The sequence below is a fragment of the Phocoena sinus genome, chromosome 4, assembly GCF_008692025.1.
Source record: "Phocoena sinus isolate mPhoSin1 chromosome 4, mPhoSin1.pri, whole genome shotgun sequence".
NCBI lineage: Eukaryota > Metazoa > Chordata > Mammalia > Artiodactyla > Phocoenidae > Phocoena > Phocoena sinus.
Genome location: NC_045766.1, coordinates 73,299,231 through 73,316,391, shown reverse-complemented (window position 1 = coordinate 73,316,391; position 17,161 = coordinate 73,299,231). Strand labels below are relative to the sequence as shown.

At 36.1% G+C, this 17,161-nt stretch overlaps 1 protein-coding gene across 11 annotated transcripts in view; it reads right to left on the bottom strand.

Moving 5' to 3' along the window:
- LRCH3 (leucine rich repeats and calponin homology domain containing 3) overlaps window positions 1–17,161 on the bottom strand; it is a 115,958-nt gene that overhangs the window by 72,347 nt on the left and 26,450 nt on the right. For 10 of the 11 annotated variants that reach the window (XM_032630246.1, XM_032630248.1, XM_032630249.1 and 7 more), the window contains exon 2: window positions 1,189–1,333. The exons of the other annotated variant lie outside the window; for it this stretch is intronic. In XM_032630246.1, the coding sequence (XP_032486137.1) occupies window positions 1,189–1,333 (145 nt within the window). The remainder of the gene's footprint in view (window positions 1–1,188; window positions 1,334–17,161) is intronic. 11 annotated transcript variants of the gene reach the window in all.

Here is a 17,161-nt window from a genome sequence, read left to right as displayed (position 1 = left end):
ATCATTACATTATTATAACCAAATGTACATAAACGACCCAAATATAATTCTATGGGAAATAAGGGACAGATTGTGATTTCAAATATATCATATTAACTGAAGGATAGGTAAGGAATTTTTATTTATACAAAAATATAAAAATCAGAACTGAAAGTAAAAAACACATCTATCATTAGGATAAAAATAGGTTAAAATTTTACTTATGCAGATTTAACATCTTAATCCTTAGTAACAATTGCCCCCCCTTTTCAAGATCTTTGATGATTTTACTAACACAGATCATAAGCCTTTAAAACTTTTAAAATCTAATAATTAGACATTCACATACAAAACTGTCTACTAGTGCTACTTTGATCATGGGAAAAAACTGAGAGAATAAATATCCGAGAGGGAAAATGAGTTTCAGAAATATATAAACTGTACATTAAAATGATTACATATAAAAATATTTCCAAAGGATATTTAATGAGAAGGGGAAAAACTCATTTAAAAATTTGACTAAAAGCCTACAAAAAAGTAAAAGTTCACCTATAATTATATAACTCAAACACAACATTTTGATAAATTTCCTTTACTTTTCTACATTTGTTTATCTTCTCCAGTCAACATTTATAACTTTTATAAAGAAATAAAATAACAAAAGAATTCTTGTAAGATGTGAAAAAATGGAGTAGGTGAGTTGAATAAATGCATTTATATATTCAGAACTTAGTACACAAAAATACGTAATCACAAAAACCAAACAAAGTAATTTCAGATGTACTATTCTCATTTGATGAAGCTTATTTGAAAATGTAATCGGAAAACCACTGCTACAAGACTGCTCCAAGTCTGTTAGGCTAATGTCTCTTAGAGTTTGTTAATTATTACAAACACAAAGACAAAGGGAGAAACTAGAGGGATATAGAAAATACTGCTAATTTAGTCTAAGAATATGTCGAGATACTGCTGATATAAACAGACAATATAAATTTTTTTTTAATTATTATTTTTATTTTTTGGCCACGTGGCATGTGGGATCTTAGTTTCCCGACCAGGGATTGAACCTGTGCCCTCTGCAGTGGAAGCATGGAGCCCTAACCACTGGACTGCCACGGAATTCCCCAGATAATGTAAATTTTAGTGAAAGGGAAGAGGAAAATTGAAAAGATCACACAAAACTAAAAATTAAAAGGAAAAAATCCTTACCTAATATTTAAGAACGTTAGAGCTTGCAAGTTTAGAATTGCCTCTGGTATATACCGAATACAATTTTGGTATAAATTGAGATTCTCAAGAGAAACGAAGTGACATGCTTCTATGGGAATTTCTGAGAGGCGATTTCGTGACAGATCTGAAAGAAAAAATAAATTAAGTTTAAAATCAATCCTTGGAACTTATTTTACTGAAATTTTAAATAAAAAAGCAGGTTTCATAATTGTTTGAATTTCCTAGAGCTCCTATTGTGGAGACTGGTCCAGATTAAATATTCAAATATTAAATGATTGAATAAACCATTTTAACATATGCCTCTATACCTGTTGCTGGGAAACGCTGATTCCTTTTGGGTCTCTACACATACTAAAAAATAAAACAATTATTCTTTGCAAGCAACATAAATTGCAAGGAATACCAGCTTAAAAATTACATCACAGATCATGCTAAGTACCAAATATCCTAGAAAACAAATGGATCCCTAAAATCCCTAAAATCCACCTTCCCAAAAGCTCAGACAACATTCAGAAAACATAAGGTTTTCAGAAAAGCGAAGCAAAACGAAACAAAAAAAAATATTGTCCCTTTCTTTACGGAGCAGCTAGGCCCGTGAGCCATGGCCGCTGAGCCTGCGCTCTGCAACGGGAGAGGCCGCAACAGTGAGAGGCCCGCGTACTGCAAAAACAAAAAAGTATCACTGTCATGTCAAAAGGACTCAGGAACCATCTTTGCTCCCACTGGCTAAAGATGAGATAACCTGAGCTTCAATAAAGATAATAATTGCAGCGAAAAACAATAATAATAATTGCAGCGAATTGAAATCTATCACATATTACTGAATTTATCCTCCCCAAAAGATGATAAAGAACCAATTAATTACCTTGTAAGCTGATAAAGGGGGGGGGAAGCAAACATTTACCTTGCCTTCCCTATGTGAACTGTATCACTGAGTAACCAAATAGATAAAGGGAAGCATCTTTATATAAGTGTTCTAGCTATAAATGAAAAATAATGCTAGGATATAGCATTTTGCAACTCTCAATGAATTAATGGATCCAGAATTGAGTATTAATGACTGTTATCTTTACAAAAAGATAATCAGAAAGTATATGCGCCCCATTAGAAGAACAGAACATCATTTATGGTCTTGCCAAAGGGACAGAACCTGAGTCAAATCAAGCTTTTCCATCAGCTGCAAACTTTCAGAAAATGAAGAGGACAAAGAAGTATGCTGAAATACAGTCACTCTATCATTAACCATTTAGATTTAATTAAATGCACTGTGAGATTCATTTGATCTCTACTGTTTTCTCTCTTCTTCTGCCCCTTAAATTCTCTGTTGAGAATTATTTGGTGAGAATCCTTTAACTTTCCCTAGATGGAGGATCTGAATTCCTGCACATCTGCGAGTACCTTGCTTTCACCATAACAAGTGAATGATATTTCAGCTAGGTATATATAGACAATTCTTTTCTTGGTAATCTGTAGACGTTATTTTACTACCTTCTAGTTTCCAGTGTCACACTGAGTAGTCCAGCACATATCTGATTATTTTTCCTTTGTAAGCAGCTTGTTCTTTGTCTCCCTCCATCCTTAAATTAACACTCTGGTCCAGAACTCAGTTGGTTCTTTCAATCCTTCTTTAAACCAGAGAAATTCTCCTCTATTATACCTTTAGTTGTTGCATCTCCTCCATTTGCTCCTTCTCCTTCTTTATATTTTTTTTTCTGTTTTGATATACTCTTCCACTTAATGTTCCAAACCACGAATCTGAGTCTCAACAGTAATCATTCTCTCCTTAAATTAATATATAGAAAAGTTTTTCCCCTCACTTTTTAATTCTTTCATGCTATGATTAGAAGCATGTCACCCTGTTTCTCTTGAGAATCTCAGGATAATTTAGTTTTGTTTTGTTTTTATTGAAGCATAGATGATTTACAATGTTGTGTTAGTTTCTGGTGAATAGAAAAGTGATTCATAAAACTTGATATATATATACTTTTTCAGATTCTTTTCCATTAGAGTTTGTTACAGGATACTGAATATAGTTCCCTGTGCTATAAAGTAAGACCTTGCTATTCGTATCTGCTAATCTCAAACTCCTAATTTATCCCTTCCCTCCCCTTTCTCCGTCGGTAACCATAAGTTTGTTTTCTACGTTTGTGAGTCTATTTCTGTTTTGTAAGCAAGTTCATTCTTTTTTAGATTCCACATATAAGTGATATCATATATTTGTCTTTTCTCTGTCTTACTTCACTTAGTATGATAATCTCTAGGTCCATCCATGTTGTTGCAATGGCATTATTTCATTCTTTTTACGGCTGAGTAATATTCCACTGTGTGTGTGCGTGTGTGTGTACACACACACACACACACACACATACACACCACATCTTTATCCAGTCATCTGTCAATAGACATTTATGTTGCTTCCATGTCTTGGCTATTATAAATAGTGTTGCTATGCACACTGGAGTGCATGCATGTATCTTTTCAAATTAGAGTTTTCGCCAGATATATGCCCAGGAGTGGGATTACTGGAACATTCTGTTTTCTTTTTTTTTTTTTTTTTTTTTGTGGTATGTGAGCCTCTCACTGTTGTGGCCTCTCCCATTGCGGAGCACAGGCTCCGGACGCGCAGGCTCAGCGGCCATGGCTCACGGGCCCAGCCGCTCCGCGGCATGTGGGATCTTCCCAGACCAGGGCACGAACCCGTGTCACCTGCATCGGCAGGCGGACTCTCAACCACTGTGCCACCAGGGAAGCCCCTGTTTTATTTCTTAAACTTGTCATCTATCTCTTCAAATAGTTCTATTTCATTGAAGTCACTTCTTCTAGATGTAATCTGTGTTCATCCTCTCTGGCTGCTGGAGTTCCTTTAAATGAATTATCTTCCTTTGCCAATTCATGGCTTGCCTCATCTTTGGAGCTCAGATCAAGCTGCTAGAGTACCATGAATGGCATTCAACATCAAAACAGTGGAAGCAAGCTCCATGATGCACTGGAACTAAGCTTCCCCTCTGGGGTACAGTTCTTCCTGAGAACTCAAAAGTTTTGATAACTGCCATAGGTTTTTGTCTCTTATTTTCATTTGGATCCCAGTATATCCCCCAGACTCACATATTCCCTACAGGTCCCACCAGCCTGTGAGCCTCCAAGTTGCTTCACTCTGAAGTAGTAGTTAGTAACTGAAGTTGGGAAAGACCACCATCTTACCAAAATGCCTCCCCATATTGTATTCATTAGGAAAAAGTTAAAGCCCAGGTAATAGAGGGCATCAAATATTTACAAATAAAAATTTCCTACAGGGCTTCTCTGGTGGCACAGTGGTTGAGAATCTGCCTGCCAATGCAGGGGACACGGATTTGAGCCCTGGTCTGGGAAGATCCCACATGCCGCAGAGCAACTGGGCCCGTGAGCCACAATTACTGAGCCTGCGCGTCTGGAGCCTGTGCTCCGCAACAAGAGAGGCCGTGATAGTAAGAGGCCCGTGCACCGCGATGAAGAGTGGCCCCTGCTTACCACAACTAAAGAAAGCCCTCGCACAGAAATGAAGACCCAACACAGCCATAAATAAATAAATAAATAAATTTAAATCATATGGGCTTCTAAGAAGACCTCTGCTTAAAAAAAAAAAAAAGATGCAGCTGTAAACTGTCACCCACGCTTGCTGCCCTCCCTTAAAAAAAAATTTCCTACAGAATCACATGGTAAATAACTTATTTAATACAAAATACAACAAAAATTATTCTATAAATTCCTATTTAAATTTTGTTAGTATGATTTTAAAAACTGAAGAAATGAAAGAAATTAATTTCGATTACAAACTGCTCCTTAGGGACTTCCCTGGTGGCACAGTGGTTGAGAATCTGCTTGCCAATGCAGGGGACACGGGTTTGATCTCTGGTCTGGGAAGATCCCACATGCCGAGGAGCAACTAAGCCTGTGCGCCACAACTACTGACCTGTGCACCACAACTACTGAGCCTGTGCACCATAACTACTGAGCCTGTGTACCACAACTACTGAAGCCCAGGCGCCTAGAGCCCGTGCTCCACAAGAGAAGCCACCGCAATGAGAAGCCTACACACCGCAATGAAGAGTAGCCCCCACTCGCCGCAACTAGAGGAAGCCCACACACAGCAACGAACATCCAATGAGGCCAAAAATAAATAATAAAATAAAATAAATAAATTTATTTTAAAAAAAGTGTCAGCAGAACTTCATTCTTTCTGGAGCTTCTAGGAGAAAATCTGTCTTCTTCTTTTTCCCAGCTTCTAGAGTCTGTCCACATTCTTTGGCTCATAGCCCCATTCCTCCATCTTCAAGTCAGCAATATCACGTGGAGTCCTTCTGATGCTGCCATCTCTGTGGGTCTCCCTCTTCTGCCTCCTTCTTCCACTTTTAACAATCCTTTGATTTGCCCACCTCCCCCTGCTCCCAAATAATCAACGATAATCTTCCTATTTGAAGAACAGCTGATGAGCAACCTTAATTCCCCTTTGCCATGTAGTGCAACATATTCATAGGTTATAGGGATTAGGATGTAGACTAATCCCTACATCCTACATCCTAAGGTGGGGGGAACATAATTCTGCCTAGCACACCTCTCAACTTTCTAAAAGTAGAAGCATACTTTATGTGTTTTCTTTTGTGACCTTCTCTCAACATTTGAGATTCATTCATGTAGTGGCATACTGCAGCAGTTCCTTCATTTTCACTGTCTTCATACTATTCTATATGAACGTACTACAATTTATTTACTCATTCTACTACTGATGAACATTTCGATTACACACTGAACTAGGAGAGAAAATGCTGTGTAATAAGATTTATGTATCATCAACTTCAAAAGAGCATGCCAAATTGTTTTCCAAAGAGGTTGTACCAATTTACACATTTACCAGCAATGTACAAAGAGTTCTTGTGGCTTCATATCCTTGCTAATACTTGTTATTGAGATGTTTTAATATTTATTATGTTTTAAAGATTTTTATACAGTGGCATTTCATTGTGATTTTCATTTCCCTGATTATTAATGAGGTACAACAGCTTTTCATATGTTTATTAGCCATCTAGATTTCTCTTTTTGTAAAGTACCAGCTCAAGTCTTTTGGTGTGTTGGACATCTTTATAAATTCTGAATATGAGACTGTTATCAGTTATATGTGTTGCAAATATGTTCTCCCACTCTGTAGCTTGAAGTTTCACAGTCTTTGTGGTGTCTTCTGATGAAAGTCTTTAATTTTAATAGAGTAAAATGTTTCATTAATCCTTTCCTTTATGGTTAGTGGTATTTGCAGTTTTAAAAGAAATCCTTCCCTACTCCAAGGTCACAAAGATATTCTTTTCTAAAGGTTTTAGAGTCTGACATTTAATCTACCAGGAATTTATTTTCTAGTATGATGTGAGGTAGGAGGCCAATTTCATGTTTTCCTACAGGGATACCCATTTATCCCAGTGACAGTTATTGAAAAGATCATCACCTCCCCCCACAACTATTTCCCTATAACACCTGTCATATATCAGGTGCCTACATTTGTATGGGCCAGTTTGGGGGCTTCTCTAATCTGTTCCATTGCACTATTTATATATTCTTATGTCAATATTACACAATCTTAATTACTATAGCTTACAATGATTCCTGAAATCTAGTAGAGTGATGTACTCCTACATCACTTCTAGTAGGACAGGTATTCCTTCCTCTTTGTAGTTCTTCAAGTGTGTCTTGGCTTTCTAGGTCCTTTGCATTTCCTTGTAAGTTTTCGAATGAGCCTGTTTTATCTCATAAAAACACTTGTTCGAACTTTTACTGAGATTGCACTGAATCAAACATCAATTTGGGAAAAAATGACACCTTTACTTGATTTATTCACAGGTCTTTATGATTTTATAAATGATATATATTTTTCAAGTTTTATTTTCTAACCATTAGTTACTCACAGAAAGAAAAGTGATTTCAATATATTGATTTTGTACCTGGCAACTTTGATAAATCTTTTTATTAGTCTATAAAATTTATCTGTAGATTCATTTGGATAGCTCCAAATCCACGATTACCTAGTTCTGTGAATAATAAAAGCTTGTTTCTTCCTTTCTGATATGTACGTACGTACGTATGTACGTACGTACGTACGTACCTACTTATCTATCTATCTATCTATCTACCATCTAATTCCCTTACAGTGCTGGCTAGGACCTCTAGTATAATGTTGAATAAAAGCAGTAATTGAAGGTATTCTTGTCTTGTTCCCAATTTCAAAGGTTTTCTGTAGATATTGTTTATCAGATTAAGGAAATTCCTTTCTATTCCTAGTTTGCTAGGAGTTTTTTATCAGTAACAAATGTCATATTTATCAATCTCTTTTTCTCCATCTATTGAGATGATCATAGGATTTTAATCTTTTACTACATTAATATTGAATTTTACTCTTTATTCCACTATTATTTATTCCATTAGTGTAGAACTGATTTTTTCCTTATTAAAACTTTATTCTATCAGTATGATATTAAATTTACTTTCTAATGTTAAATCTTGTATTCCTGGGATAAAATAAATTTAGTCATGATGTATTAGTTTGGGGGTATTCCCTCTTTTTCTATTGACTGAAAGGATTTATACAGCTTTCAAATGATTTCATTTTAAAAGCTTCTTAGAATTCACTGGTGAAGCCACCTGGGCCTACGTTTTCCCTGAAGGAAGATTTTTCACTATTGACTGAATTTCTTTAATATTAATAAGACTATTAAAGTTTTATATATATTTTCTTGAACCAGTTTTCAGATATTACAGTCTAGGAGTTTGCTATTTTCATCAGAATTTTCCATTAAGTTGTTCATAATATCTTCTTTATTTTTTTAATGTTTACAGCATCTGTGGGGATGGCTCTATTTTCGTTTCTGACTTCGGTTTTTGTACCTTATTTCTTTCCTGAGCAATCTCATCAGAGATTTGAAAATATCATTAGTGTTTTCAAAGTATCCATTCTGGCTTTGTTAACCCTATTCATTGTACAGTTTTTATTTTGTTAGTTTCTGTTCTTACCTTTATCATCTTCCTTTCATTGGGGGAGAGGGGCTGTGCTACTCTTTTCCTAATTTATAGAGATGGAGGCTTAGCTCAATAATTTTTAGACTTATTTCTTTCCAAAAATATGCACTTAAAGCTTTTATAAAATTCCCTTTAAGTGCTGCCTTAGCTGTATCTCATGAGTCTTTATATATACATTTTTTAATTAGAATATTCAATTAGAGAATATTTCCTAATTTCCGTTATGATTTCATCTCATTCTGTTAGAAATGAATTCCTTAATTTCTGAACATATAATGATATTCTACTTATCTTTTTTGTTAATGATTTCTAACAACTGTATATGGTAAAAGAACATGCTTTATGTGATTTCAATCCTCTCTTGTTTGTTTATTTTCTTTACGGTCCAGCACATGGTCCATTTTTATACATATTCTATGTGAGTCTGACAAGAATATTTATTCTACATTGGCATAATGTTCTAGTTATGTCTACTAGGTCACATTTGTTTAACTGCATTGTTCAAGGCTCATCCTTACTGATTTTTTTTTGGTCAGTTTTTTCTATCAACTGCTGAGAGAGAGGGGTATATTAGTCTTTCATTTTTATTGCTATGTGGAGAGGGGTATATTAGTCTTTCATTTTTATTGCTATGTGTCTATTTCTCTCTTTAATTCTTCAACCCTTTCTTTATGTATTTTGGACTTTTGTTATTAGGTACCTACAAAATTTTAAATTATTATCAATTTTTTTTTGGGCCATACCGTGTGGCATGTGGGATCTTAGTTCCCCCACCAGGGATCAAATCCGTGCCCCCTGCAGCGGAAGCATGGAGTCTTAACCACTGGACCGCCAGGGAAGCCCCCAAAATTTTAAATTATTACCTTCCTGATAAATCAAACTTTTTATAATTCTTAAGTTACTTCTTCCATTCCCAGTACTGTAATTTGCTTTGAAATCTCTTCTTTTGGTTGGTTTGGTGGACTTACTTTAATATGACTCCCATGATCCCTATTTACACCCTTGTATAATACCCCCTCCTCCACTTGAGTGTAGGTGGGACTTCAAAAGTAACTAACTTGCTCCTAACCAATAGAATACTGCAAAGATGATGTGATGTCATTCCTGTGGTTACGACTGTCTATCTGATCTGTCCTATCTCTGTTGCCAAATTTGAAGAAGTAAGCTGCTGTGAATTCTACAGTTGCAAGGAAATAAATTCTGCCAACAACCTGAGGGAGACTGGAAGCAGATCCTTCCCCTGTCACACCTCGAGATGAGGACTCAGGCCTGATCAACACCTTGACTGAAGCCCTGCAGCAGACTAGTCTAAACTGTGCCTAGACTCCTGATTCAAAGAAACCATGAAGTTCCTTAAGCTGCTAAGTTTGTGTAACTTGTTATACAGCATAGAAAACTAACACAGTCAATATTTCTACAGAGTACCTTTTCCTATTCTTTAATTTTGAACTTTCTGGATCATTACTCTTTGAATGTGTTTCTTATAAACAGCACATAGGTAGATTTTGCTTTCTTTTCATTGTCTGACAATCTTAATCTTTTAACTGAAGCACTCTATATTTAACATAATTACCCAATATATTTGGACTTTTTAAAAGGTCATGTTATTTATGACAAATGTAGTTCATTGCCCTTTGAATATCTATGCTCTTTCCTTCCTTCTTACTATCAGAATCTCAATTGTGTTGAAAACAGCAAAGGGCTCAGCTAGACCACTGACTGATATTTCCAATTTTATTAATCATTAAAGTCCAAACAAAGGAAATAAAGACTGATATAAAATTTAACCATATTTGTCCTGGTAACTAAATTGATGTAGGAAATTCTCATTTATAGCCAGTGTCCTGAGTTTGTATGTAAACTGAATGCTTTGAAACTACCTCATGTTTTTCCATAGAGGGAAAAAAGACTTCTTAGCTATTGAGGGCTAACTTCACACACAATGCCAATGCCAATGCCAATGTTATATATTCGCAAATATATTCCTTTTCCAGTATTTCCTATCTCAGTACATGATGCTTTTGTCTATCCAGTTGCTTAAGTCAGAATTCTGGAAGCATCCTGACACCTTTCTTTTTTTCCCCTAATCTAATCCTATTAACAAACATTGTCAGTTTGTATTAACAAACATTGTCAGTTTCTTGGTCCAAATATATCTTGGGCCTCTCCGTTTCTCTTCATCTCTTTGTTACTGCCTCTTAGAATTGTTCTAAGAATCAAATCAAACAATGCATGGAAAATTACTTCATATACTGTAAAATGCAAAGAGGCACACACGCATAAAGCCAGCTTCAAAAGGCTGACAGCCATACAGCAAAAACAAATAACACCCATCCCCCTAATTTCAGGGTATTGTACTCTGCAATAAAATATTACAGAGTACAATACAATAATTTATGATCTTTGGTCACCAAAAAGAATATTGCTTTCAGTATACTCTACTTTTAAAAGGCAAAAAAGGTAGAAAACATTTATTTAAAGATTTACATTAAAATGTTTAAAATAGTTTCCTTATCTTTCAGTGAGGTTAAATAAGCAGAGAGGTTACTGTATCTTTGTGTCACTAAACTTGCTTTCACACATACAGATAAGACTAGTTATTGCCACACAAGCCCCCTAAATTTCCATCTCTGTGTCAGTGTAGTCAGTTGTAGGCTGTTTTCCAGATTGCAAGCTCAACTGAGATTTGCCAAGTATTGTAAACAGCCACAAACTGGATAATAAGCAACTATGCAATTAAGCTATTAAGTTACTTCTATGTATCATATCCTGAATGTGGCCTTGGTCTTGCACCAGCCATTATCTTTTCTGCTAATGCTAGTAATATGAGCCAACAACTATACCACTCTGGCATAGCCCTTGGATGTATTATTCAGTTGAGCAAAGCAGAAAAAGTCTATTTTGGCCTGATAAAAATATGAGAAAAATTTTCGCTAAAAAATGTACCATGGAAGTTTCAATTAACTAAAAGAAATATTTCAATGGAAAAAGTTTTAAGACATTTTGTTTGCAATCAAATGCCTGATTATTTTCCTAATTTACAAAAAAGTTACCCTCAAAGTTAAACTCATCTCAAATCTACTTTAAGTTTAAAAATAATACGTCTAAAGAGAAAAGTCTAAAAAAATAGTAAAAAGAATCTTTAATATTAATGGGGGGTGCACAAGAATGATCACTCTAGATTCACATAGCAAATATTCACTGAGTAGGGACTATGTCTGTTTTGTTCAACTCTGTATAGTTGGCACTTAGTAGTGCCATAGTACACAGCACATAGTAGGTACTCAATAAAATATTTATTTTAAAAAAATCAAATAAATGAATGAAACAAAAACTCCAGAATCAGAAATGAGTAAGAATCCTCTCCTCCATCTTATACAGCTTCATCTATGGTAAGACTAATAACGTAATTAATATACTGATAAAGGACCAAATCACAATTTTACCTTTATGATTTTTTTAAAAATACTACATAACCTGGATTGAAAATTTATTTCCAAAAAAGTAAGCGTTAGATAAAATGAATCAAATCCAACTCTTGAGGGAAAAACTATTATATGTATCAAACCATAGATAAGTATTTATAATTTTAAAAAAAGCTGAGATAGGTTACAACCATAAGAAAGAGTGGTTAAGGTATATAAAAAATGACATCGAGGGGCTTCCCTGGTGGCGCAGTGGTTAGGAATCTGCCTGTCAATGCAGGGGACACAGGTTCACGTCCTGGTCTGGGAAGATCCCACATGCCAAGGAGCAACTAAGCCCATGCACCGCAACTACTGAGCCTGCGCTCTAGAGCCTGCGAGCCACAACTACTGAGCCTGCGTGCCACAACTACTGAAGCCCGTGCGCCTAGAGCCCGTGCTCTGCATCAGAAGGGGCCACCGCAATGAGAAGCCTGTGCACCACAACAAAGAATAGCCCTCACTCACCACGACTAGAGAAAGCCCGTGCACAGCAACGAAGACCCAACGCAGACAAAAATCAAATAAATAAATTTATTAAAAACAAAAATGACGTTGAAACTTTTTTCCATTTTGAAGTACAAAATGTTTTTAGTTTATACCTTCCTATTTTAAAAAATAGATGTACATTGATTTATTGACTTGTTTGCTGCATAGACTCATGGATTTTCATTTTATTCAATGTTATAATCCATTATGACCCAGACCTGATTAAGAGATCTCCCCTTTAAACTAGCTCCTATAGCTTTTTGATATGCCATCTTCATTTTTTTTCGCATTTCGTTTTTTTTTTTTAATTTTATTTATTTATTTTTTGGCTGCGCTGGGTCTTTGGTGCTGTGCATGGGCTTTCTCTAGTTGTGGTGAGTGGGGGCTACTCTTCATTGCAGTGCATGGGCTTCTCATTGCAGTGGCTTTTCTTTGTTGCAGAGCATGGGCTCTAGGCATGTGGGCTTCAGTAGTTGTGGCATGCAGGGTCAGCAGTTGTGGCTCACGGGCTCTAGAGCGCAGGTTCAGTAGTTGTGGTACACGGGCTTAGTTGCCCCGCAGCATGTGGGATCTTCCCGGACCAGGGCTTGAACCCATGTCCCCTGCATTGGCAGGTGGATTCTTAACCACTGAGACACCAGGGAAGTCCCTAGCATTTCCTTATATTCTGACACAGCAAGATGTTCCAGGCTTATCTTGCAACTTCTGTGCCCCAGTTGTAGAATCAGCTATTTTTCACCCTCATATAACAGCAACATCTGTGGCATTAGATTTGTGGGGTAGGGGGCAAAAGGGAAAACCACCAATCCCAAGGGAAGTTTCAGAATTAATGACCGTTGGGTTTTTTTTGTAAGCCACTAAGCTTTATAGCGGTCTGTTATACAGCAACTGAAAAACAAAACAGAAATTGGTACCTGGAAGTGGTGTGTAACAATAAAACATCTGGCACTGGCTTAAAATGAGGCAGCAGGCAGTGGCCCTAAGGGGCCTCCCAGTGCCTGTTAGTGGAGGCTGGAGGGCAGTGGAAAAAAAAAATGCTATTGAAAGCTGGAGAAAAGGGTACCCTAGTTCTGCTCTGGCAGAACAATTAAAGAAACTATAACCTGCCATATCATGATAGGTACAGAGGTTATCTAAAGGATTTAAATCACCATAAATACATGTGGCTATCTGTAGTGAAACATGTTATTTGAAGAGGTATATGACAATAAAGATCACTAAGTATTAATCTTAAATCTTGATAAGAAAGGGCATATATATATTTACACACATACATATGTGTATATATTCCTGTAATTTTCTAATTAAATTTTTCTCCCCTCACTTATTTTTACATATCATTCAAATGTACTACATATTTTTCCTTTTCAAATAATGCAGAGAAGATAAAAAAAGTCAACCAACTTAAAAGACTCTCTTTGCTCACACAGGAAAGAATGTGAATTTCTGCCTAGAATGGATTCTGGTTTTATATAATATTGGAAAATAAACTCAATTTTAGAGTTTACAAAGACCATCCTTAAAAGTGTTATCCAATTCTCATAATATTTTCTTTCATCTTGAAATATGGCTCATTACATACCCTGCCAATAAAAGTTTTCAAAACTACACCCCAAAACAATGCAATTTAGAGAAAAACTATTATCTTAAATGAGACCTAAGATATAGCCAGACTTCAGCCCTAGCTCTACCATTTATTATATATATCTTAAGCTCTAGGACATTTCAGAATCTTTTTCTCTAACACTTTCACTGAGATGTTTTCAATTATTTTACTTTTTTTTTTTTTTCAGGTAAGAAGCATGTTAAAAGCATGTTTTTCTTAAGTCTATTTCTCCCATTAACTGCTCAATAACTTTATGATTTTATGAATTAGGAGTAGTTGATTCTTACTTTCGGGGGACAAACCTGGAGCCCAAAGATGACAGTAATGTGGTTTCTTAAACTTGAAAAAAGTTTTTGGGAAACACTTATTTAACTGATGTGACATTTTCCTCCCAGCTAACTTTCTGACTTCCTATTTCTGTTTGAGGCTGTGAAGGTCACAAGGTCCAGAAAAATAATATAATTATTTTACTAATATGATATTGCTCACTCCTCATAAGCTGGCAAAAAAAAAAAAAAAAAACCCTAATTCTTTATAACACAAAAACTTGTCAATAACTTTAATAATTTTATAAATTAAATCTCTTAAAAGAAAATAATTATAAATATCTAAGTAGTGTTTCTGTGTTTAGTTCAACAAATTCATTCTTTGCTCTTAAAGAAGTCTGCTCAATTTTGCCCCTTCTTTCAGATACAGTCAAACTGTTACAATCACCATTCTTCTTCTTCTTCTTTTTTTTTTTTTTTTTTTTTTTTTTGGTACGCGGGCCTCTCACTGTTGTGGCCTCTCCCGTTGCGGAGGACAGGCTCCGGACGCGCAGGCTCAGCGGCCATGGCTCACGGGCGCAGCCACTCCGCGGCATGTGGGATCTTCCCGGACCGGGGCACAAACCCATGTCCCCTGCATCGGCAGGCGGACTCTCAACCGCTGCGCCACCAGGGAAGCCCAATCACCATTCTTGATTCTCCTTAGTGCTGCAGGAGGCACCCTTCTATTTTTCAGACCAGTGTCTGACTTTTATAATAAGGTGCCTGAGATCATTTCCTTTGACCCATCAGATCTAATATCGTACTCTCCTCTACCTGTCTATTCTTCTCCCTATTCTCATGTAAGCTATCAGAAGAAAAAATGTGGTAACATTTCCATTAAAAGGAACCACCTATTTGAATCACACCCAAAATAAGTTAAATTCATTCAACCAATTAATGCAAATATTTTAAATTTAAACTTAAATAACTGTACTTATTCATTTCTACTGACATATAGTGTTCTTCAGTGTTTCCAGCTCTTATGCATGTGCAGGTTACCTAATGCACACAGGAAAAAGGGGCCAAATCTCTTATTTAAAAAAATAGATGTTTTAGCCATTGTGTATTGCTTATTATCATAAATGTAAATATATAGTGAGACATCTTTAGGATGTTTGCTCAGCTCACAATGTTCTTAATTTCTCCCTTTCATCCACAGGGGCTGGCTCTCCTTCCCTCCCAGCTTTTCAGAGTCATATATACCAGTAACATTTACCCTGGGGACCCTCTCAAAGGAAGTAACACTGAACTCCAGGGCTCTCCTCATTCTTGATACCCTGGTAAACTCCTGCCCCTCCTTTAAGAGCCATCTCAAGCATAATCTCATACTTCCCTTGACTTGTCTACGCACTCAAGGATTTGCCCACTGTGTTTCTATTACTCTAGTGTAGGAATTATCACACAGCAGGGTAATTCTTCATTAGATTTTAAGTTCCTTGAGACCAAGAGCTTTGTGTCTTTAGCATCTAACACAATATCTGACTTATTAAAAGGTCAAGTTTATTTGCTAGAATTAGTTAATTCAGTGTGCCAACACTGGATATATCATGCTGATCAACTCTCTAATCAGCTATTTTTAAACTAAAAATCGGAAAATTAATTATTTCTGAATAAACGAAGTTTGGTAGATAATTAATTAATTAATCTTTAAAATGTGGGCTCCATGAAGGAAATCATAAGAAAAGATCCTTAATAGCAGTAGAGGAAATACAGGAGAGATACCTACAGACCAGGTCAGATTACACCCACACCACCACCAATCCTCTACAACATGAATTAAAAATAAAATGGGTAAATCAATGATAGATTAATATCCAGAATGAATATTATACACACACACACACACACACACACACACACACACACACACACACACATATATCTAACACTCAACAACAAAAAACAAACAACCCAATTAAAAAATGGGCAAAGGACTTGAACATTTTTCCAGAGAAGATATACAAATGGCTAAAAGGAACATGGAAAAACACTCAACATCACTAATCACTAAGGAAATGCAAATCAAAACCACAATGAGATACCACTTCATATCAATGAGGATGGCCATTATTATTTTAAAAATAAATTTTATTTATTTATTTTTTACTGCGTGGGGTCTTTGTTGCTGTGTGTGGGCTTTCTCTAGTTGCGTCGAGCAGGGGCTATTCTTTGTTGCAATGCGAGGGGTTCTCATTGCGGTGGCTTCTCTTGTTGCAGAGCATGGACTCTAGGTGAGTGGGCTTCAGTAGTTGTGGCGCACGGGCTTAGTTGCTCCGCAGCATATCGGATCTTCCCCAACCAGGGCTCGAACCTGTGTCCTCTGCATTGGCAGGCGGATTCTTAACCACTGTGCCACCAGGGAAGCCCGAGGATGGCCATTATTAAAAGCGAAAGCCAGAAAATAACAAGAGTTGGTGAGGATATAGAATAATGGAACCCCTGTGCATTGCTGGTGAGAATGTAAAGTGGTACAATTGCTATAGAAAACAGTAGAGTGGTTCTTCAAAAAATTAAACATGAAATTATGTTTATGATCCAACAACTACACTTCTGAGTATATACCCAAAAGAACTGAAAGCAGGGACTCGAACAGGTATTTGTCTACCAATATTACAGCTACGTTATTCACAATAGGCAAAAGGTGGAAACAACCGAATGAACAGTCCAAACATCCATTAACAGATGAATGGATAAACAAAATGTGGTATATGTATAAAACAAAATACTCTTCAGCCTTAAAAAGTAATGAAATTCTGATACATGCTATAACACGGATGAACCTTGAAAACACTGTGTTAAGTGAAACAAAACAGACACAAAAGGATAAATATTGTATGATTCCACTTATATGAGACACCTAGAATACTCAAATTCAGAGACAGAAAGTAGAATGGTTACCGGGCATAGAGAGAAGAGGTAATGGAGAGATACTGTTTAATATAGTTTCACTCTGGGATGATGAAAAGGTTATGCAGATGGATACAGTGGTGATGGTTGCACAACAATGTGAATCTACTCAATGCCACTGAACAGTACGCTTAAAAATGATT